The sequence below is a fragment of the Colossoma macropomum genome, unplaced genomic scaffold (assembly GCF_904425465.1).
Source record: "Colossoma macropomum unplaced genomic scaffold, Colossoma_macropomum, whole genome shotgun sequence".
NCBI classification, from domain to species: domain Eukaryota; kingdom Metazoa; phylum Chordata; class Actinopteri; order Characiformes; family Serrasalmidae; genus Colossoma; species Colossoma macropomum.
In genome coordinates this window covers 30,921,693-30,944,532 of record NW_023494784.1, presented here as the reverse complement: position 1 = coordinate 30,944,532, position 22,840 = coordinate 30,921,693, and the positions used below count along the sequence as shown (strand labels likewise).

Genomic DNA, 22,840 nt, shown 5'->3' with positions numbered 1-22,840 from the left:
AAAGAACATTTGAGTACAGTGGTTTAAATTTAATTAATTTAATGAACTATACAATGAAAGATTGTTTAGGGAACCAAAAGTGGTTCTTCTATGCCGTCTCTAGTAAACTCTACTTGGCACCTTGGCATATTTTCAAGAGTACAGACTGATGAAAGGTCTAATTATGTTGTAGGTGCAGATCATAATGAGACTGACTGCAGATACAAAGATTTTTGAACAGTGAATGTTCTAGTAGATGAATGTGTGTGTATGTGTTGAGACAGCTGTGTCTTATTTTAATTTAGGTGGTCATGTAGAGAGGATCAGCCTGGCACATTGTCACGCACACTTAGTGAAGTCTTCCACTGAACCACAGTTGGGCAGGGAGGTGTGTGAGTGTGAGTATGTGTGAGTATGTGTGAGACTGAGAGAGATGGACAGTGCACACTTTTTCTCCTGGTTCAGGAGAAGAAAGAAGTGAGAAGAAGTGAGAGGTGAGAAAAGAAAACATTCTAAGGCTGCATGATTCATCATATTCTTATTGTTATCATTATATGAACGGAAATAGGTGGACCCTGCTGCGTACAGTGACTTAACCACTCTGATATAAAGTCAGTCACAAAGCACATCTCAAATACTACTTTGTCCTTAAGCACTAGTCTATACAAATACATTAAAACATGATGACCACTTTCACTCCAAGAATGTGAACAATAATGGCTACTGGTACAACAGTCCTGCATCACCATCAAGAGGCTTTTAAGAAATTAAATATATACTTTATCATTTTTGAATGCATTTATAGAAAAAGCTGTTCATTGAATGCTTTATAATGCAGCGAAACTGTGCTTGTGAGAAATTGTGATGTCTGTTAGTATTTCATTATGTATTTGCACTTTGTACAGTAGTGAACGGTGTCATTTTGTGTTTTTTTTGCAATTTGCATCTGTTTAGTCACACAGAAAAAACGAAAAAAATAGAGTTTGTGCTTGTCTGTACCAAGTCCAGGACACACTATTTTAATCAGAACTTATTACTTCTCATATTGTCACTACAATATCCAACATCTTCATCAAACATTTCATTTTCTGTCCATACCGTGCAGCTCTAATATACTGTCGCAGAGATTCATCAATATAGGAACTATGAGCCAATGCCAATATTTAATATTTTTCATGTTCATATCTGCCAATACTGATACAGATCAAGGTGGATACCTTAACATTTATAAAATGTAGAAATTGGGACTAAATCCACCAGATTAGAATAACAGAGAGGAAGCAGAAATGAGGTTACAGATGCAGTTAAAATGGAATAAAAGGCAGAAAAAAATGTATTTGAAATCAAGTCTTAATATTTGTCCAGTACTGATAGCATAGATCTGCCAGTAGCGACATAATCACATAATTGGTCTTTCTTATACTGTACATTCACCTATAGCTTTCCTAAACAGATAGTGGTTCAAATATCAGAATTGTGAGTGACGACCAGTACAACAGGTGTTCAGCAACAAATTGTACTCTAAGGGTTTTTTTTATGCACAGAGAAACAGTCTGGCCTTTTATTCACAGCACTGAAGTTCATTACACTCTGATAGTGTCTCTTAATGAAAAAGCCAATGAGGTTGTTGGTAGAGATTTGAATGTGTGTGTATGTTGCACAGTCTAATGAGCTGAATGGAGGTGTATATGTGTATGCATAATGCATTCTCTCCTTTTATGTATTGTATCAATTGTTTGTGTGTATGTGTGTGTGTGTGTGTGTGTGTATATGTGTGTGTGTGTGTGTGTGTGTTGTGTTTGCTTGGGTTGTCTGCTGGATTGGATAGCAAGCCTTTGACCATCCGTGTGGCAATGAAAGTAGGTCAGATTGTCAGTGTGTGTATGTGTGTGTGTGTATGAAAGAGAGAGAGATGATTGGTTGAACTGTGAGCTCATAGGCTGGTGCTGGGCCTTGTTATTTCTGATACATCTGTGTGTGTCTGAGAGGAGCTGGTTTATTTTATTTCATCTTTGAGTAAAGTGGATTTTGGAGCTTTTGTCTGTCACTGAGGCTTTGTCCCTGCTTGGTTGAGATGAAGGGATGCCCAAAATGTGTTCACTAGACCAGATCATTTGCTGAAATGTCATAAAGTCAGTGCCAAAACAGAAGTCAGCATTTGAGACCCTCTGATGAGAGATGAAGGTGTTTGGTTAACACATTAGTGAAAATTGGCCCAAATCATCTCACCGTTCACTGTGCTGTTGTATATAGACTAAAGTGGGGGTGATAATGGCAAGTTTTGTCCTTGGCTTACTTTGAAAGATCAATTGTGCCAGTGTTGACGTTTAGTTTTATCCACTGAATGTAACCTGAAATTGGTGTCATTATGTGTAATACATAATGATTCACCTACAAAAACAGGAGAAGCACTGTGCTGAAAGAATGTCTTGCAAATCTGATGTTGCTTGTTGTGATTTGAATGTCCTTTTTTCTCCTCTTCAAAAAAACACCAAAGGGAATCTTTTATGGTACTATAAAGATTAACCAGACGCAAACCACATTTCCAGAAAGAAAATTCACTGTTCAAGTTTTTTTCTGACGTATTTTGCATTCTTCCTGAAACAATTTAAAGCACCCAACAAATTACATTGCAGTTAACTGTGAGGACCTGGATACATTAGAACTTAAAAACTACAAACAGACTGCTTGGATACAAGGATGGCACTATTTTATGGGACAAAGTTTTGGCTCATTACTTATTTGTACTGCTGATTCGGAAAATCTGTATCATGATGTTGCACCAGTACAGTATACTGAAGTTGCCCAGCACTAAGTAGTATTTCCTGTATGGCCCTCATTAATACATTTTACATGTATGACATCTCAGCAATCTGTTGTTTCTTCCTGGTCAGCTGGTGATCCGGGTGCATCTTTCTGACGAGAGCTCCAAAACCATGATGGTGGACGAGAGGCAGACGGTGCGTCAAGTCCTGGACAGTCTCCTGGACAAATCCCACTGTGGCTACAGCTTGGACTGGTCTCTGGTGGAGATCATCAGTGAGCTACAAATGGGTGAGTGGCTGAGGAGAACACCCCCTACTCCCACATACAAGCTGGTTTAGCCCTCACTCATTTTGTGCTTTTTAATTTTCCATATTCTTCAGAAACCTTGTGTTGGTCCAGTTTGATCTGTTGCAGATTAGCGTAGAGACTGAGCGCATTTCTGAAATGCCAATAGGATTAGCCAGTGCAATCATAGATGTTGGGGGAGGGGCAGTATGAATCGAGGGAGATGAATTATGCTTTTCCATTTGATGGAATAGTTAAGTATCAACAGGAAACAGGAGATCATTTGAGGCCAAAGCTACTATGATAGGGCAGCACATAAATATTCAAGTGTGCTGCAGAGAATGAAGTCATGTAAAGTTAAGACTTCTGAGGAAATGATTTACTGAATCTCTAAATACATGCACTGAATCTATTAATGAGTTCAAAGAACAGGCTAATGATTAATGATAGTCTCTAAGTCTTTGTATGTCACACTCTGTCTCTCTCTTTCATTTTTCAGTTTTTGTCTGTCTGTCTGAATGTGTCTGTCTTTCTGTGTCGGTCTCTCTGGCTGTCTCTGTTCATCCCTGTTCGTGTCTCTGTTTGTCTCTCTCTTCATCTCTGTATGTCTCTCTTCCGGCCTGACTCTGTGTCTGTATGTCCCGCTGTCTATATCTCAGTCCGTCTCTCTGTTTGCCTGTCCCGCTGTCTACTTGTCTTTCTGTCCCTCTCTTGTCTTTCTGTCTGTCTCTGTGCCTGTCTATGTCTTTCTGTCTGTCCATCTGTGTGTTTTTCTTTCCATCTCTTGTTCTCTCACATTATTTATCTGTCTGTCATTCTCATCTATTTCTCTCTTTCATTATCTGTCTGTCCATCTGGCTTTCAGTCTGCCTCTCTGTCTGCCTCTCTGTCTGTCTGTCTGTCTGTCTGTCTGTCTGTCTGTCTGTCTGTCTGTCTCTCTCTCTCTCTCTCTCTCTCTTTTTCTCTCTCTCTCTGTCTTTTTGTCTCTCTGTCTGTCCATTTTTCTGTCTCTCTCTTTATCTGTCTGTCTTCCTGTTTGTGAGTCTCTCTGTCTTGCTGCCTCTCTCTGTCCGTCTCTGATGACTGGACTGTTAGTCACAGTGCAGTGGGGTGCCTGGCTGTGTGCTGGGCTCTGTTCAGCCTGTGCTCTGCTCTGTGTATGTAGGTCTGGCGCGATCATGCGTGTGACCCTAACCTACATCTCCAGGGCTTCTGCTGCACACACTCACTCAGGCTTATTGGTGTAGGGAAAGACTACGGAGCAGGACAAGGAGGAAATGTGATTAAGGGATACTCAATATTTGGTGATGTTTAGGTTTAGTGTGGGGCTAAGGGTATACATCTACAAACTAGACCTGTGGTGAACTTCCTTGTGCAAAGGGGCATGGTTATTGACATAAGTCTGATATAATTATTTTTTGTTCTTTATTTGTCCTGGTGAAAATTTTTGAGTCTTAAAAAATAAGCCCCGTCCCATGTGGCTGTTGTGACGTCCACGAGCAGTCAGTCTCTGTCCTGACGAGCTTAGACTTGTTTCTTCCAGCTAGGTAAGTGTGATTGTAGGTTTTTTGCTTTGTGTGTTCAGGTGAAACGTCACTTTCTCTGGCAGGAGTCCCATGAAGTGACGGAATAGAGTTTAATCCCAGTATTAGGATCAGGAGTGTAAAGGATTGTTAATTCCTCAAGGGTTTTTAATCACCTAATGGATTGACGGCAGTAATCTCTCAGATTAGGGATTTTACCATTTCCATTTTCAATTCATTTGGTCAGCAGCTTTACCAAAGCATGGTCTCATATCAAGGTATTGTGTCATCACCACCTATGAGGATTATTTGGCCATTGGTTTTCCGGTGAATTAGTTATCTCTTTGCTGCCTCAGTAGGCTTTTGCTTTCAGACACAGTTTCTTTAGCTCCACTCTCACTGAATTGGTCAAGTGGGTCATAGTTTATTATGTAAGTTATCAAAATCGATTACCACATAGGCTCTATCTGGGATTTCAGCTGTGATTCAGTTGATGAGAGTTTGAACTGTCGCTAAGGAGAGGGCGTGTGTGTGTGTGTAGTTGGGGAAGGAGTTGTGTAAGTGGTTGGTGAGTAAGTTGGGAGCCGTGCGTTGCAGCCTGAGAGGAGAACAGAGTGCCAGCAGTGCTTACAGTAATTCAGATAAATGTCACTGTCACTTTCTCTAACAGGCTGTGGGAGCTCCTGTGTGTGAGAGTGTGTCCCATTAACAGGCCTGCATGCGGCCTTAGACATCGATTGCTACACATAGTGCAGCACCTCCCTGTTTTCAGCATCAGAATGTCTTTTTGCCTTTAGCCTTTGATGCTGGGAAAGTTCAAGTTTTGTGTTTAAGAACACGTTGCCCTGGTGAATGTAGTGTGAAGTGCTGATTTGCCTGCTTTAGGTGTGATGGGAGCAGGAAGAGAGCAGATAGTATTGTGTCTGGGAGGTACCAGTCCCTCTAAATAGGATTCATTGAGTTCAGAATGCAGAAACCTCTGTGTTTACTAGAAAAAGAACATTTTTGAGCATATTACTCTGGTCTTATTTAGTTTGCACTGGCTTCTTGTGTTCTGCATTGACTACAAGATCTTGCTTAAGATACTTTAAACTAACCTTAAGTGTTATAACTTGAAGTTCATAACTCATCCAAACCACTTCACTCAGCTGAGGCAGGCTTGCTGCAAACTCATCACTCATAGCTCAGTTGGAGGAAGGTCATTTTCTTAAACAGCTCTGAAACTCTGGAACAGCATTCCAAACAATATTATGAATGCAAGCTCAATAGTTTTTTAAATCTGGGTTACAAACTTTGTGTAGGCTAGCATAAGCCTGGACTAGTATGGCTCATTTTCTCCTGTTTCCAATTTTACTTATATTCCTGTGTAAAGCACTTTGAGATGCCACTGGAGAACATCATTGTGTATGATTTATATTTACTTCACAAACATTTGCTCATTGTTGTAGATTTGTAGATAGCATCCATGTTTGTATCATGCTGCTCTTGTCCTGAATCTCCTCTTCTAATCGTGTGTTTCTGTCTTACTCCAGAGCGGATTTTTGAAGACCACGAGAACCTGGTGGAGAACCTGCTGAACTGGACCAGGGACAGCACCAACAGACTGATGTTCATTGAGCGCATTGAAAAATATGCTCTATTCAAGAATCCACAGGTGTGTGGTTTCAGCACTCCGGATGAGTCCTACAGTGTCTGTAAATGTAGTGTGTGTGCAGTGAGCTCACTCTATTCAGTGTTTCTCTTAGAGTTTCTTTCAAGATGGGTGGTAGAGCAGTCAAAGCCACATGTGGTGTTGTGCATTGTGTTTGATTAATTAGGAGTTCATTTATACTTATTGTTGAAACGGTCCAGTCCATAAGAAAGCCCTACAATATCTGCTTTTGATTTTTAGGGCTTACAGAATGGTATACGAAACTCATTGCTTATGTCTGCAAACTTCCAGAAAGTTGCTAGTTTCCACATCAATACAACAGCAAAGATCACCATGTTATGTTTCATGTCTTTTACTATCTCCTGTTCCTATTTCAGTAAAAACAATCTGACTCCATATTTCAGTTTACCGAAAACTTGATATGTGTAGAATGAAGCGTGTATCAGGACAGGGCTTACAGAATGCTATACGAAACTGCGCATAAAAACTGAATGCTAGGAAGTGAACATTAGCCGGTTCACTACATCCTAATGTCTGTATCCTCTAAGCCGGGCAGCGTGTGACTGACCATGTTGTTATTAAGAATGCCGCAATGATTAGTCGGCACTGATTGTAGAAAAAGTTGCAGTACACCAAAAGAGGCACTAGGGGTGATATAGGTTCTATTGCTTCATTGCTTCATGTGGACCTTCCTGGGGTCCTGACGACCAGGTTGGGAACCACTGACATAGATAGTATGGTGATGTGGTGGTCCCCACCCCTACTGAGCTGGTCCAGCTGGTGTTGTAGATGCTATTCCATTGGCTGAAATAATTTAATATGCTTAACTATGTTGTTTACATGAATGTCACAAACAAAATGGATTAAAAACATTTTTAATTGACAGAGAAAGTGTTTTTTCTTGTCAAAGTGCTGCTGCTAAAGTTAGTTACATAGACAGCTTGTGATCAAACGTCCTTCCATAAAGTTATCATGAACACTGTCAACTACAGCCACTGGTACCCCATCCTTACATATGACAACCAGCATTACAACAAGGGGACCTCATGGGAGGACATTCGTTGAAGACAAAAAAAGCTAACTGGCTAACTAGTGTTTTCAATTATCACTCTATGAAATAATGTCTTAAATAAAATAAATAATAATCTCGTGTTACACTGATAAGGTTTCGTTGCAGTAGCTAAACAGCACCTAATGACAAACGAGATATGAAGTCTGGGTGGACTGGCTCGGCAGGGGGAAGTGTTATGGTTGCACACTGTAACTTGATAGCGTGCAGTGATGTGGGTGCAGAGGAAACAGCAAAGGGCATTCAAATAGTCAGTAGATGAATAAAACTCTTTATTGTAGCCCAAATTATTAACCGTAACTAGTGCAGAATAGAGGCACACATCCTTGGTTGAAAGTTTGCAAGTATCAAATCAGTAAGACTGTGTTTAAAATATTCAGGTTTAATTGGATCAGACTGGCTTTGTACATATTTTTTAGAAGATTTCTTCTTTTTCATTTTTGGCTTACGCATACCTTATTATTACAAAGAGCATAGGTGAGTGTTACATGTTTTATTTACCAATTAAGGCATTAAGGTGAAGTAGATGTAATCTGGAGTAGCCCTTAAGTGTGGGGGTAAGTAGGTCAATGTGGTGTACAGTCTGAAAGTAACTGAATAATTGATGAGATCTAAGGTTCAGAGAGGTAAGTGCTGTCTGGCTGATGTTTCCACCCAATCGGAGAGTATTTATGGGACTGTCCACCCATGTCTAGTCATGCAATTTCCAAAATTTGCTCTCTGAAGTTTTATTGTTCCTTTATCAAAATCTGGAAATACTGGATTTTGTTTTACTGATGCACCTTCACCTTCAGTTGTTGTTTTGCTGTTGTTATATTTTGACCTTATCTGAACCTCCTTCACTTTCTCAGAACTATTTGTTGGGGCGGAAGGAGACATGCGAGATGACAGATAGGAATAAAGAAGCTCTGCTAGAGGTGAGGGCTCCTGTAATACTCACTTATTTGCTATGACACACATGCACATATGCTCTCAGACACGCTGACTTATTTAGGTCATATCAGACTGTAGAACTGCTGAGTCAGTGCAGTAGATGTTGTAGGTGATACTGTGTGTAATTATGTGCATATTTTCTGTCTGTCTGCAGGAGTGTTTTTGTGGAAGCTCCATCAGTGTGCCTGAGATGGAGGGAGTGCTCTGGCTCAAAGAGGATGGTAAGAAGTCCTGGAAGAAGCGCTACTTCCTTTTACGAGCCTCCGGAATATACTATGTGCCAAAAGGCAAACCAAAGGTCAGTTCAACCTTAGTCTTTTCAGTCACATCTGTCTTGTAAATGCATTACTTATTTCTTCATCTGTCCTTCTCTATGCCACGTTTCCTGTGCACCACTCAAACATACACAGAGACCCTCCCTTACTGCTGACACATACACTCAAACATGGTATCGTCAATTATTCATATGCAGCTATCTATCAGTTCCACTCAGGCTAGTGAAAAGTCCTTTTGTGCCCTTGCAATGCTTTCAAAGACCATGTCGCGCTGAAACATTGAAGCAATATTGCTAGAAAGAAAAATAGTTAATATTTAACGGTAGGGCTGGACGGTAGTACAGTGCAGTATAGTGTAGGCTAAAGCATGTTGTGGCAGATTAGGGCTAAAGAGTTCAATCAGTGAAGATGCTCATCTGCCCCTTTAATCCCAATCCCACTCTCCTCCAGTTATCTCAATCAACAGCATCACAACATATTTTCTCCATCAAGACGTAGGATTAACTGCTCTTAATCTGTTGACATTCAACATGCATATAATCTATAAGTCAAGCTCATGTCCTCACAGGCATTACCAGTAATGCATGTATTAGGTCTTTCCTATACGATCAAAATACCATCTACTGTGAGTAGTTTATATTTTGATCGTTGCAACTGTGGTACGCGTCACAGCAGAAGTCTTCAAATCTGGACCTTGAATCCAGTCTCAGGTTCCGGATTTTGGAATCACTGGTAGGTGTGAAATCAGGTGGCCAATCATTTACATCCGCAGTGTAATTAACTGCCTGTGATCACAAATTCCTGAAACAGCTTTCAAAGTCTGTCTTTGAAGACCTCAGCCTTACAGTATATCAAAACACATTTAATGTGTTTTGTGGTTAAAGATTGCTTGCATCATTTTGATTAGCATTATTTGTATTTATTGCGTGACGTGAATGCCTTAAATGATCAAACTATCCAAAGAATGCTCAACTTAAATGTCTGAGCACACAGTAAAGAATGCTGTTGTTGTTAAAGGGCTGATTGGCATATTCCAGCTTTTTGCAATATTAGAATTGCAAAGGCAATACTATGTTATTACATTATTTATTAACATGTAGACAGCTGCTTATTTAAGGGTTCTTCCAAAATCAAGGGTATTAATAGGGAGTTTGCCCCCTTTTGCTGCAGCCTCTACTCTTCTACTATTAGTCAGGTCAGGTACTGACACCAGTCTAACTCATCCCAAAGATGCTGGAAGGAGGTCCATCACTCTGCACTCACTCTCTCTTCATATATATATATATATATATATATATATATGTGTGTGTGTGTGTGTGTGTGTGTGTGTGTGTGTGTGTGTATGTATATATATATATATATATATATATATATATATATATATATATATATATATATATATATATGAAGAGAGAGTGAGTGTAGAGAGAGACAAGGGCCATTTGCCATGCCCAGGGCTTTGCTCTAGCTCAGCCAGCTCCTGCCCATCTGCCCTGCTATTGCATGGGCTGCTAAACATTCACCTCATTTCATGTTAGCCATGCGCCATGCCCAGAGAGCATATCTGATTGCCCTGATTCTGGATTTCAACACAGCCTGTGCATGCTGGACTTCTGTAGTCTTTAATAAAGCTGAGGATGACCCTGTCCACTCATGTAGAGCTCCCTCTGCTGGATAAAGCAGTCCATTGTTTTGTCAAATCTATCAAAGCAGAATCTGTAAGAACACACTGAAAAAGCTCAGCTTAAGCTCAGCTTAACCGCTTGTTGAAATGTCTTCATCTTTAAATGCCACATATGTCTTCAGATTATCTCTATTCCCATTTTTTCACTCATTCCAGGCTTCTAGAGACCTGGTGTGCTTCCTACAGTTGGATCATGTGAATGTGTATCTGGGACAGGACTACCGCAGCAAATACAAGGCTCCAACTGACTACTGCATGGTCCTTAAGGTACAAAAACATCACCACAGTGTTACTGACTTGTGAGTGTGTTTTACATAAAAGAATACCTAAAGGATGCACACTAAGCAGATGGCTTTATTTGGTACCAATGCTATAGCAGAATTTCATTTAGGGGGGCCTGGTAACAGGTTGACAGGAAGCATTAGGGCCCAGAGACAATATAGTGAGGTTGACAACCACCAACTAGCCAACTTACTAATGATAAATTGTCAGAAAATTACCCACTCGTTTTTAGGAGCAGGGCATTAAAACTCTGTCCCTATCATTGCTCATAAACTCATCCTTTAGGCACAAACCTATCCGCTTAAAATACAGTGTCTTTGGAGCTCAATGACTAAGCAGAGCTTGAATGCACTTGCGTTTCAAAAAAGCTCATTTGAGATTGTATTGTTTTATATATTTTACAATGGATTATATTGATGTTACACCTCATCTTTTATCACAAGCTCCTTTCCTTGAATTTCTAATGCTGTGCAGGGTGAAAACAGAGAGCAGAAGGATTTTCAGTGGCCTATTTGTTGAAAATGCTGTAATAGGTTGCTTAATATTATGACTGTCTCCAAGAGAACAGGGTAGAAAATACTGGATGACAGTATGATTTTGTGCTGCCATCTAGAGGAATGCAGAGTGACAGATTAACAAGTGAACAAAATCAGTATAGCCCTTCTGGGTAAGATTCACTTATCCAGTAACTGTAAATAATGTTTTGAATAATAGCATGTGTTCTGATTTCCTTGTGCAGCACCCTCAGATTCAGAAGAAATCTCAGTACATCAGATACCTGTGCTGTGATGATGTCAGAACTCTACATCAGTGGGTCAACGGAATACGCATTGCTAAGGTAATGGCTCAGTAATGGATGACAGGCTTGATGAGCTTTTGAATTTTTTTGTTGTTGTTTTTGTTGTTTTATGTTGAAAGTAACTTTATTTATCTGTGTTTTTTATAGTATGGGAAGCAGCTGTATTTGAACTACCAGGAAGCCATGAAGCGCACTGAAGCTGCCCATGACTGGTCATCTCTGTCCAGCTCCAGCATCAAGTCTGGCTCCAGCTCCTCGAGTCTACCAGGTGAGGCTTTAAATGAGACTGAGCTGTTTTTGAGCTGAGCTACACAATATTCTATTACAAAACAGGCAAAATGTACCAGCAAAAGGACAGGGACACATTTTAAAAGGGTTATAAAAGCGATGATGATATTTTTTTTAATAGGAAGTAGCAAATATTTAAGTAATAAAATGTATAAAACAAGTTAATGGTGTAATTGGCTGGCGTCCAATCAGCTGCTTGTCATTGTGCAGTAGATGCAGGTGTCATGCACTGTTTCTTTGTTATTGTTTACAGACTGATAAATTGGTGTGAATATGCTTTTTCTTCTTTTTCATGACTCATTTATTTTTACCTAGAAAACTTATCATGATGTATTTTATCACAGTAATGCTAACATATCATTTTGCCCACCTCTACTGAACATTCATGAAGGACAAGTCCTTCTTTAGCCTCTGGTCATTTGAGCTCAACCTTACTCTTTTTTACAGAATCCCAGTCAAACCACTCCAGCCAGTCAGACAGCGGTGTGTCAGAGACTACTTCCTCTGGCCATGTGCGCTCTCAGAGTGTGGTCAGCTCCATCTTCTCAGAGGCCTGGAAGAGAGGCAACCAGGCTGAGGACTCCAAGGTGCCCTAACACACTTTACTATTATCTGTTTATCAGCCACTTTAGCTTTACATCTCATCTTTCATGCTACAGCTGTCTCATTTCATCACATCCTCATTCTCTTCTCTTTGCTCTGTTTTTTTGTAGTAGGCCAACTCCAGTGATGCTGTAGTAAAACAAGAGAAAGCAGGCAGTAAATCATGCATTAAAGAGATCATTATCTAGAGCAGTGATCAAAGGGCTCATCTTGGAGATTTAGCATCTTGCAGAATTTAGTTCCAGTTCAGTTCTTTTTAGCATAGGATGCCTTCTAAGGACATTTATTAGCATGATCAGATCTGTTACATTATACTGGCTTATTATTTTGATTAAAACATTTATAGGATAATATCCATGTTATATGATGCTCTTGTCAACCATTCTCTGTTAGTAGACCTGTTAGCTCTACTCTCAAAAACTACAATACTGTGCAAAAGTCTGAGATCACCCCTTATTTACTTAATTTCCAATCAAAACAGCCATTACATACAAATTCTTCATTTTTCAATGTCAAAAAATAAACCAAAAAACCTACATGTAACAGAAAATTAGCATCAGCAACTAAATATAACAATTCTTTTCAGTATTTAGTGTGTCGCTATTACAGCTTCCATTCTTTTCAAATAACTTGCTTTCAGTTTTTCAAAGAAATCTGCAGGGATGTTCCAAGTTCAGTCTTGGAAGTTGGTTGTATTTTCTGCTTTTCATGATCCAAGTAATCCCATTCTAAACTATTCCGTGATGTTGAGGTCTGGACTGTGGGGTTGTCAATCTTTGTTTGATTTGTGGATTTTCTTGGTTTTTTTGTCTTTTTCTCAGTAAGGGCTTCTTGACAGCTACACATCCTTTCAAACTCAATGTTGAGTTGTCTTCTCACAGTGGAAGGATGACCAGAAACTGGATTTTTTCATATCAATCAAAGATGAAAGTTTTAAGTACTGTTTATCTGATAGTGACAGTGTTGATGACCTACAGCTCTTGCATTGTTAATAGGTGTCCCATTTTCTATATATCTTTGAATAATTTTTTGAACCCCAGTTTTGGAAACTGCTGTTTTTTCACTTATTTTCATTTGACTTTTTGCTTCCTTATACAGGTGGATTATTTTATATCTAATCTCCTCAGAAATATCTCCTGAAAAATGCATAAGTTGTACTTAATGGCTGTTTTGACTGGTCCCTGACTTTTGCACTGTACAGTACATCCATATTCCCTGTGTCTTGGCTAATGCATAGCTTCAACGACATGGACAAAGGTGATTGTCAGAGTTATGACCGGACGTGATATCCTGTGACCTCAAAGGCAAATGAAAAAGCCAGTTCGCTGTGGAGGACTGCTGATTTCTCTCTTTTCCTCTCCTCTCTTAGGGTACAAAAGTCAAGTCGCGCAAGGCCATGCCCTTATGCACTGGTGGGGATTGAGGTTAGGGGTGTGAAAACTCTCACACGCTAACACTGGTTTTCTTTAATCCTCATGTAAATTAGAGGTTGACTAACCACTCAGTTCTCTACAGTAGTTCAGCTCCTTGTTCGTGTTGGTGAATGCAGCCTAATTGGGGGGGTCGGTGTGAGAGTTTTAGTGGCTTGTGTCAACTTTTAACAGATTCCTGCAATGCACTGGTGTAATAAAGTCAGAATAACTCGGTATATTTTGAGTGCATTATGGTGTATTAACAAAGTATGATGAATGTTTGAGAGAATGGGATTGTGTTTCAGAGTGGTAAGCCCCACTGAAATTCTTTGTTGTACAGAATCTTTGTTGAACAGTGAGTACTGAATGTTTGCAGTGCTGGGTCACACCATGAGGTGATCATTGAGCGAGTTCCAGAGTGTGTGGTTCCAGTCCAGTATTTCTGCATGCTGATCTCAGCATAGCAGAACTCTGGGCCCATATTTATCAAAATTCTCAGAATAAGGATGCTAATCTGGGGTTTATGTAACACTCAATTGAATACATCAACTGATGAGATCTCATCTTACTCTGAGATGCTTGATGAATATGGGCTCTGAAATAAAGGACGGCTGTCATCCTCTCTATGTTCACCTCACCTCATTTATTCTTGTCCTCTTACCATTTTTATTCAATATCTCTGTTTTTCTCTCATTTTAAATTTGTTTCACATCCTCATCTAAATAGCTGTGCTAACTCTTCATGCATGTTTGCAGGACTACTGCATATAGGAATTACACTGCAAAAAATTATATTTTAACAAGAGAAATCAGCCTAAATCTAGTCTAAATATCTAATATTTTTCATTTCGAGATGGTTGTACAAATATTATACGATTATAAAACTTATTTTTAGACATTTTTACTTTTTTAAAATAATTTTATTAAGTAAAATTATCTCACTGTATTCGCAGATAATTTTGCAGGTTTTAGGCATATTTCTTAAAATAAGCAAAATTATCTGCCAATATTGTGAGATTATTTTGCTTAATAAAATTACTCAAAACAAGTAAAAATGTCAGGAAATAAGTTAAATCTTATTATAAGCTTACAACAATCTCAAAGTGAGGTATATTAGCTATATTGACTAGATTTAACACAATTCTACTTGCCAATAAACCATTTTTGCAGTGTATAAAACATTCTAACATGCATATTAACTGTGTCTGTTCTTCCTCTCTTCTATAGATGAGAATGGATCCACCTCCACCTACACAGCCTTCTAGAGCTTCTTATCCTCTTCAGCTTCCCCATTTGCCCCAAATGCCTCAGATGCCCCAAGCTGCCCTATCCCATGGTAGCTACCCCAGCGTGTCAGCCCAGTCTTCTCCTTCTCCACCATCACCTCCGCCTCCACCTCCACCTCCTCCTCCATTGCCCAATCCTACCTACCACTCTACGCCCACCATGTTCACCAAGTACAGCACCATCGCCAGGCTGCAGAACATCTCCCAGGCTCCTAATCACTACAAACAGACACCTCTAGTGGCAGCAGTACAACAGCAGCAGCAGCAGCAGCTGCAGCCCCCAGTCCCTCCCCCGCAGTGTGCAAAACCAGTAACAATGAACAATGTAGCAGCAGCTGCTAACAGCCCACCTCCACCACCACCCCCGCCCCCTCTGACCATGCCCATGCCTGGCTCTGCCATGGCAGTACTGAAGTTAGGCCCCCCAAGCCCTCAGCCACAGTTTACCCATCCACCGCCTCCAGAGGAGGAACACCTGCCTCCACCTGATCACATGCAGAGCAATGGAATCTTGCCCCCTCCACCACCACCGGAGCAGTTTAAATACCCCCCACCCCTCAGCACCAATGGCCTCCAGCAGTTCCTTGCTCAGAAGTTTCCCAATATGAGCTATGACTTTTCTCCCCTCAGCCAGGATGAGGAGCCACCTCCACCTCCACCTCCAGTGTGTTTCTCTCCTCCTCCACTTCCTCAACACGGGTCAGGGCCTCCACCTGCACCACCTAAAACCTTTACTGGAGGATTTCCACCCCAGACTGCCCCCAAACCATCTGGACCTGGACACTGCATCTCTCCCGTCTCTCCTGTACCTCCTCCTGTGTCCCCAACCCCAACAACCACCTCCATGAAGAAGCAGCAAAGCTTCTCTGGAGGCCATAGCCCCAGCCAGCCTCCACCCACCTTGCCAAAACAGCACAGCTTCTCCTCAAAAGCACCGCCTTTGTCTACCGCCATCTCCCCAACACCATCACTGGTGAAACAGATTGCAAACCAGTTCCCTGGAGCTCTGGATGCTTCAAAAAGCATTGTGTCCCCTCCAGTCGTAAAAGCCAAACCCAAATGGCAACCAGGTGGGCAGGTTCAGCCACAATCTCCTGAATTCCCCCCTCCTCCTCCTGAGAGCAGCTTGGACTTTCCTCCTCCACCACCACCACCTCCTGCACCAAGCCCTCCTCCTTCCAAGATGGGGTCACCAATCAAGAAATCACCTTCCACCTCTTCCAACTCGTCAACTGGTTCAGCAGGCAAGAGGCCTCCTCCGACTCCGCAGCGAAACTCCAGCATAAAGTCTACCAGCTCCATCGAGTACCAAGAGTCAAAAAAGGTGGAAGATCTGGTGAGCATGTTTGCTCAGCCCGGTCAGCCTTCCTCCAGCTCCTTCTCTACCCCCTCTTCTACAACAGGCTCACCATCCAAGGATTCTTCTGCAAGCTTTCGAGCACCAACAAAACCAGGCAAGATCAACCTGGCTCACTTGCCGCTGGCTCTGCAGGGGAAATCTGGACAGCCCAACTCAGACTTCCCCTCACCACCACCCGAGTGTGACTTTCCCCCTCCTCCTCCAGACTCTGAGCTCCTGCCTCCTCCTCCGCCCATGGAGCTTCACGCTGGAGCTCCAAAAGTGGCTGTGGTCAACCCCCAGCCACAGCTGTCCTCCAACACATCGTCATGGAAACAGAGCTCCATGAGGAAGACGCCTCCTCCCACTATTCAGCGGCGAAGCAGTGGACCCCCCGAGCCTCTGGCCCTTTCTCCACCGCCCCAACAGATCCCCCTCACTCCCTTCAACTCTCAAATGCCCCCCACCTCACCTAAGGGCAACCTCTCCATCCAGCCCAACTTCCTCGAGGACCTCAACAGGACTTTAAAGAGGAAATCCATGTCCAGGCACGGCTCCCTCACCTCCTCCCGCATCTCCACCAAGCTGGAGCCTGTGGCCACTATGGACGACATGGCCCTCCCGCCTCCTCCCCCAGAGCTGCTGCTGGGCCAGCAGAAAAAGGGCGGCTACACGGGCGCCAACATCTCAGGCTATGCAACGTTACGGCGCGGGCCTCCCCCGGCGCCTCCAAAACGGGACCAAAACACCAAACTGACCAGAGAGTGGTAGATCATGGCATGCGCCTAAAGCTGTGTGCTCTTCTCCATTCAAACTCCGCCGGCTGTTGCAGGCCACAACATGAGAACGACTGAGAAGAATACTATTCCTCATTTTAGCCCCAGTTATTACCACAGTATGAAAAAAGCAAGCCAAATCACCTACAGTATAAGCTTTCTCTGCGTGTTTGTGCCGCTTTGCAATTACGTGTAAGCAGTTATACAAAAACAACAAAAGCGACAAAAAGAGACTCTGCCGTTACTATACATAGGTACTGCATGGACTCCATCGTGAGGAAAGGGGATTATGTATGTATAATAAAAGATGTATCTGGAAATTTGGGGTGGGGAGGGTGCTTTTACCATTTTTTATATGAAATTATTTAATACCTGAAATATATTCTTATTTCAAAGTTTAGTTTTTAAACCCTTGACTGTATGCGTTAAACGTGAATAGAAATCAGGGTTGAAGAAGAGATGTGTATATGTGTGCATTTTGTCTGAGTGGTTAGGTTGATCCACTCTCAGAAAAAAAAGCAATGGCTTGGTAACCTTGCTTCACTTACTCACTATCAAATAAGCAAGTCCAGAATTTCAAGGTTGATTTGTTGCATATGTTCTGAATGAAGTAATTGGAAATGTTTCTGTAATGCGGCTAAATGGTTGAAAACCTATCATAATAATTGAAAATTCATTATTGAGAAAAGAAACACAGTTAATCTGATTAAACCCTTCCTTTACATGATGAAAATGAACCCACTTACAGTGTGTGGGGCTCTGTAGCCCTGCTGTGTCTGAGATTGGATGTTTTCTGTCTGTTTATGTTGGTTACATTGCTATCTATCTGTACATACTGCAGTTGTTCCTGACTTTAACAGCTTCTGTTAGCTCTGTGGCTCACAGGACGAAATTCTCTTTTCACTTGTGGACTGCTTTTGCATTGCCTTTATGTTACCACTGCCCTCAAAGCACTTCTCATATCTGGGTCACATATCTTTGTTTCAAAGTCAAAAGCCTTTTCACATCGTCTTGTACTGATTACTCTTGAGAGTAATCAGCTGATCTGACATCAGGAGGCTGTGCTTCTCTGAGACACTTGATATATGGGCAGTTGACGTCACTTTTGTTGATGCGAACAGTTTGAGAGCTTTTGGAACAGAGAAAGGTGTTTTTTTTACCTGTTTAGTTCAAATCTGACCACATGACCCTGTAAGAGCACTGTGTTTTTAACTTATCTGTAGCCACAGATATTCAACTTGCTTCTAAAAGTTATTGGCCTAGCTAATTTACGTCTGTTCTAAGGAACAAAGTAGAGCAACCATCGTAGCTGTGAGTGAACAGTGCTAATGATGGTTGTTAAAGTCAGGAGTATTTTAGATAAAATACACGGGAAAGTTATTGTCTGTTGCATTTAAACTGAACAATATAAATGTGTAGCTCCTGCAGTAAACTGTCCCAGTGCTTTCTTCCGTGTGTTGTTTTTATGCATGTGTGATGGTTTTAATCTGATTTGAAGGGGAGCTCATAGTTGCCTTTCTAAGCATAGTGCGTGTATTTGTGGGATATGCATTTTGCACTTTGGGCAGAGCTTCTGAGTCTCTAGACTGCATTCATAAAGAAGACTATTTCTCGTCTTGTGGTAGATGTTAGAACATAACCTATGACCTTTTCATCCCCTCAGCAAAAAATGAAGAAAAACAGAACATCAGTTTTTCAATTTGAAACGCTTTTATTCTTTAGTTAACCAGTAAATGCTTTGTCTCTTTAATTTCATTTTTTATCCCAGCATGAAACAAGTTCTTATTACTGATGTAAAAAAGGCTTGTAGAAAAAAACAGAACTCTATAAGACATCATCAATCAAACGCTAAGGCAGCACAGTGAGTGACAGTGAGTGACATTAAGACATTGAGGCACTGAATTTGGTGGCTGTTCTGTCTGTATTGCTCTGTATTTCTTTCATTTCTACATAAGGACTTCATAACGGATTCATAAGCATTGCGTATTTAAACACCAGTATGTAGGTATTTATGAACAGCTTATGACAGTATTCACAACATGACATGTTCTGTGAAGTAAATGACATTGTATGAGGACAAACGTGTTTGAAAAGTGTTTCTGATGGCTTCAAAAGTTTCAACTCAACAGACAGATGGTGTTGTTAACTATCTTACATGCTCCTTTACTTGGCAATGATGCTCATAATAGTGATCTAAATGAAACAGGTGTCTAGATCTAATGTCATCTTGCAAATGCTGAAAGCTGTTCATGTTTTCTTAGGTTTTAACCTTTTTAAATAATTTATTCAATTCTTAGATGTTCCTTTGTGTGTAACCTTCAAATTATGTTACTGATCTTGCCATAACTGTATTTCCAAAAAAACCCTTATTGCTGAATTGTGTATTTCTTTCTTTAATTACAAAAAAACCTTCTAAGAATTTTTAGAAAACCAGAAAAACCTAAATTTCTGTCACCAAATCTCATATTTTTTGCTTTAATAAAAAAAAAAATACTTCCTGTCGCTGAATTTCCTGAGCACATATTAAACTCAGTGAGCGCTCTGGTTATATGTTTTCCTTTTATTTCAGAGAGTTCTCTCTAATCACAGCCCCAGCTAAGAATTTGTTGGCAGATGATGACTCCTAGTGTGTAGACCCTCCACCTGTCCTTTTGTGCTTGCTGTGGGATCCTCTCCTCACTGCTGGACTCCGAGCTCGAGCTCACTGCCTTCGGTCCACAATTGAGATCCAGCAGAGAAATTATCTCACCAGAAACACGGACATAACTGGAGCACTGAACAGTCTGGACAGCAGAGAGAACATATGATGTGTCTATCAGGTATGTTTCATAGTAAAGTTGTAGAGAAAACACACATATTGGTCAGAAAATGTATTGTTTATTATTAAAAGGAAGAGTACGCCTTACTCTGAACAGTCTCAGGCTGAAAGGACACCTGTCTGGGAATCCCGGCTGATGTTTGAGACATGCTGTCTCTCTTAGACCAAAGTTAAGAACAAAGTCATAAGTATTGAAGTCTACCAGCTTGATCTTGGAAAACAAAACAAACAGTAGATATTGTCATTAAACTAGTGGTGTGTAGAAGTAAAAGTATTTTTACTGGAAAATACTGACTCAAGTAGAAGTGAAGGTCCCTTTCCAAATAATGACTTGAGTCATAATACTAAAGTACTAAGGAGCATGTAGGACTGCAGTAGAACTTCTTAATACATCCAGCATCTATGTGCATAGGAACTTCAGTTTGTCAGGCACTATTCTTCTCTTTTTCATGTGCTCTTTATCTGAAATAAAATGATAAACCTAAAGTATAGGCACTTTCACCCATCTAACATAATGAAAATTAAACCCAAATAAAGGAATTAGTAACTAATGTGAATGTTCATTAAATGTCTGAGTCAAATCTGTCATTCCTTTCCTCATAAATGTATTCAAGCAGAAGTAAAAGTATTCTCATTTGGAAATACTCAGAAAGCACAAATCCATCAAAATAGTACATGTAACGGACAAAATATAACTAGTTACTACTGTTTTGAATGTGTAATGTTTTGAACCTTTGGCTTTTGCAAACTGCATTACTCTCAAAAGCCACCAGAGGGCATCAGCCTCCTGTAGATTGTGTTATCAACAATGGTTTAGATGAAGTTCTAAGACTTTTGCTCTCGTATCTGAGACAGAGTCTCCTATCTGAGTTTCATATTTCCCCAAACACACTGAAAACAAAGCCATTAGAATCACCTGTTTAACAGACTGGTTGGTTGCCCTGTACAGGTTGGAGGAGGGAGAACGCTCATTTATTTGAGTAACAGATGCCCTCAGTGCCAAGTCTGCTAGAAGCCCAAGGTTATGCCTCAGCACAGGTAGTCCTGTGAAGAGAGTTGCTGTAATGTTTGCAGAAGAGCATTGAAACAGGCACCATTCTGTAGCGACTCTAACAGTTTGCTTTAACTGCATTTTCCAGGGTCCTAAAGGGAGTCGTTTACTAAGTCCTATTACATTTGGGACTTAACCGAGCCTGACAGAAGAAATTAGGCTTGCTAAATATATCATTAAAGCACCATTCAAGAACTCAGTATTGACACGGTTCCTCCAGGAGTAAAACAAGTTTACATTAAGTATGATTTTCTTTATCCTAAATTATATGTCCAAAAGTATCCAGACAGCCTTTCTAATTAGTTCATAAGCTGGAATAATCTCAATAGAAAAGCATTGTGAACAGAATAGGATGCTCTGAAGCAGCTGCACATGAACCTAAGGTCACCATGCCCAATACCAAGTGTCAGCTAAAGGGGTTTAAAGCCCCTCAGCATTGGACTGTTGAGCAGTGGAACTGCATTTTCTGGTGTGATTGATTCCCATCCAATAGCTTTGGGATCCGTTGGAGAGGCATTTGTGATCTAAATCTAATCGTCCAACATCAGCCCCTGGCCTCACTAATGCTCATGTGGCTGAATGCAATCAAATCTTCACAGCAATGTTCCAACATCTAGTGTAAAGCCTTCCCAGAGGAGTAGAATTACTGACTCCCTAGTACCCTTGATTTCAGAAGAAATGTTAGATGAGCAGGTGTCTACAAACCTTTGGACATATGCATTAAGAACATAATTCTTCATGCAAAAACATTGTTTTTATAGATGTGGCTTTGAGGTGTTTTTTGAAGACCACTGTTGTGGTGGTACCTAAAACTGTCATGTTTGCAGCAATACCTTTACAACTGCACACCTTGTATTTGCAAATCACACCCCTAAGTGAAGAGTGCAAAGCTGTCAGTGTTCTCACCTACCTGAGATGCACAAACACGGTAAGAAAACCAGTATAACCGAGGCTGATGTCATCATCCCGTCTGATTGCACTCATCAGTAAAGCTCAGCACTTCGTTGTGTCCCAGAAGAGGAGCTATATTTTGTGCCCTTCACGGCAGGGCTGAATACACACAGTGCCCCAAGGCTAGCAGTCAGACTAACAGACATGGCCAACCATAGAATTAACCACATAATGAATGCCTTGCAATTTTGATGAAGCCTTGTAAGTTGCCTGCAGATGTTGTGGTTCAGATAAACAGTCAACTGTAGTGGGAAGGCTGATCATTTAATTTCATAATTAAGATCTGCTTACATAATGCAATATTCATCCAGCAGGGAGAGCGCTGATGGAGTAGAAGAGCAGAAAAATAAATAAAATCAGTGTGCACTGTGCAGACTTTGCCTCAAGAATGTTGACCATTTGCAATTATAGGAAAGGCCAGTGAGGTGCAGTGCACAAATGGAAGTGTTAAATGTGCTGGTTTGTCATACAGTCATGTATTGTCTTGTTTATTTGATTCACAATATTAATAATAATATATATGTGTCATTCTCTGTGTTTGTTTCTGAGTGCATCTTCTTTTTAATTATGATGTGGTGATGTTAAACAGCAGGTCAGACAGCAGCAATCAAGTAAATTGTTAGTCTCTGGTTTCTGACCGGGAAATTGTACACAGCAGGTTATACAACCATGAGGTATTAAGATCTGGGTGACCTGAAGTTTCTTTTCTTTTTTTATAACTAAAACGGATGCTACCTGATTAGTGGTAGATAGATACTGTACAGAATACATACTGTAATTTCTCTTTAGCATGTGTACATAATGTTAACCTGTCATCAGCAGATCGCGAGTTCCCGGGTGATGCTACAGCCATCCGTAGCCGGGAGTCCGAGAGAGCACAATTGGCCTCGCTCTCTCTGGGTGGGTGGGATGGCCCCTCCTTCTCCCCCCATCACTCAGCGCGATGCTAGTCAGCGCAGGCGTCTGTTAGCTGACGTAACAGATCTGGCGGTTGGCGCTTTCCTCCGAGCGCGTTCAGCTGTCCAGTGACGTTGAGCGGCAGTTCGAAAAGAAGCGGTGGCTGGTTTCACA

General features: G+C 41.0%; 2 protein-coding genes across 8 annotated transcripts in view; one reads left to right on the top strand and one right to left on the bottom strand.

Moving 5' to 3' along the window:
• raph1a (Ras association (RalGDS/AF-6) and pleckstrin homology domains 1a) overlaps window positions 1-18,400 on the top strand; it is a 91,303-nt gene extending 72,903 nt beyond the window's left edge. For 6 of the 7 annotated variants that reach the window (XM_036568331.1, XM_036568348.1, XM_036568306.1 and 3 more), the window contains 9 exons: window positions 2,874-3,033; window positions 6,086-6,207; window positions 8,125-8,190; window positions 8,361-8,504; window positions 10,322-10,432; window positions 11,187-11,285; window positions 11,394-11,514; window positions 11,982-12,121; window positions 14,776-18,400. In XM_036568331.1, the coding sequence (XP_036424224.1) occupies window positions 2,874-3,033; window positions 6,086-6,207; window positions 8,125-8,190; window positions 8,361-8,504; window positions 10,322-10,432; window positions 11,187-11,285; window positions 11,394-11,514; window positions 11,982-12,121; window positions 14,776-16,944 (3,132 nt within the window). In that variant the 3' untranslated portion in view covers window positions 16,945-18,400. Of the gene's footprint in view, window positions 1-2,873; window positions 3,034-6,085; window positions 6,208-8,124; window positions 8,191-8,360; window positions 8,505-10,321; window positions 10,433-11,186; window positions 11,286-11,393; window positions 11,515-11,981; window positions 12,122-13,506; window positions 13,562-14,775 lie in introns of all 7 variants that reach the window. The other variant, XM_036568357.1, reaches the window with a different exon arrangement.
• Window positions 18,401-19,528: 1,128 nt separating this feature from the next.
• On the bottom strand, window positions 19,529-21,780 carry LOC118810678 (secreted phosphoprotein 24). The gene is made up of 4 exons (XM_036574641.1): window positions 21,729-21,780; window positions 20,660-20,811; window positions 19,856-19,978; window positions 19,529-19,732 (listed from the first exon to the last, which is right to left on the bottom strand). Exons 1-4 carry the CDS (start codon window positions 21,778-21,780, stop codon window positions 19,529-19,531), a joined length of 531 nt encoding a protein of 176 aa, XP_036430534.1.
• Between the last annotated feature and the right edge of the window lie 1,060 nt (window positions 21,781-22,840).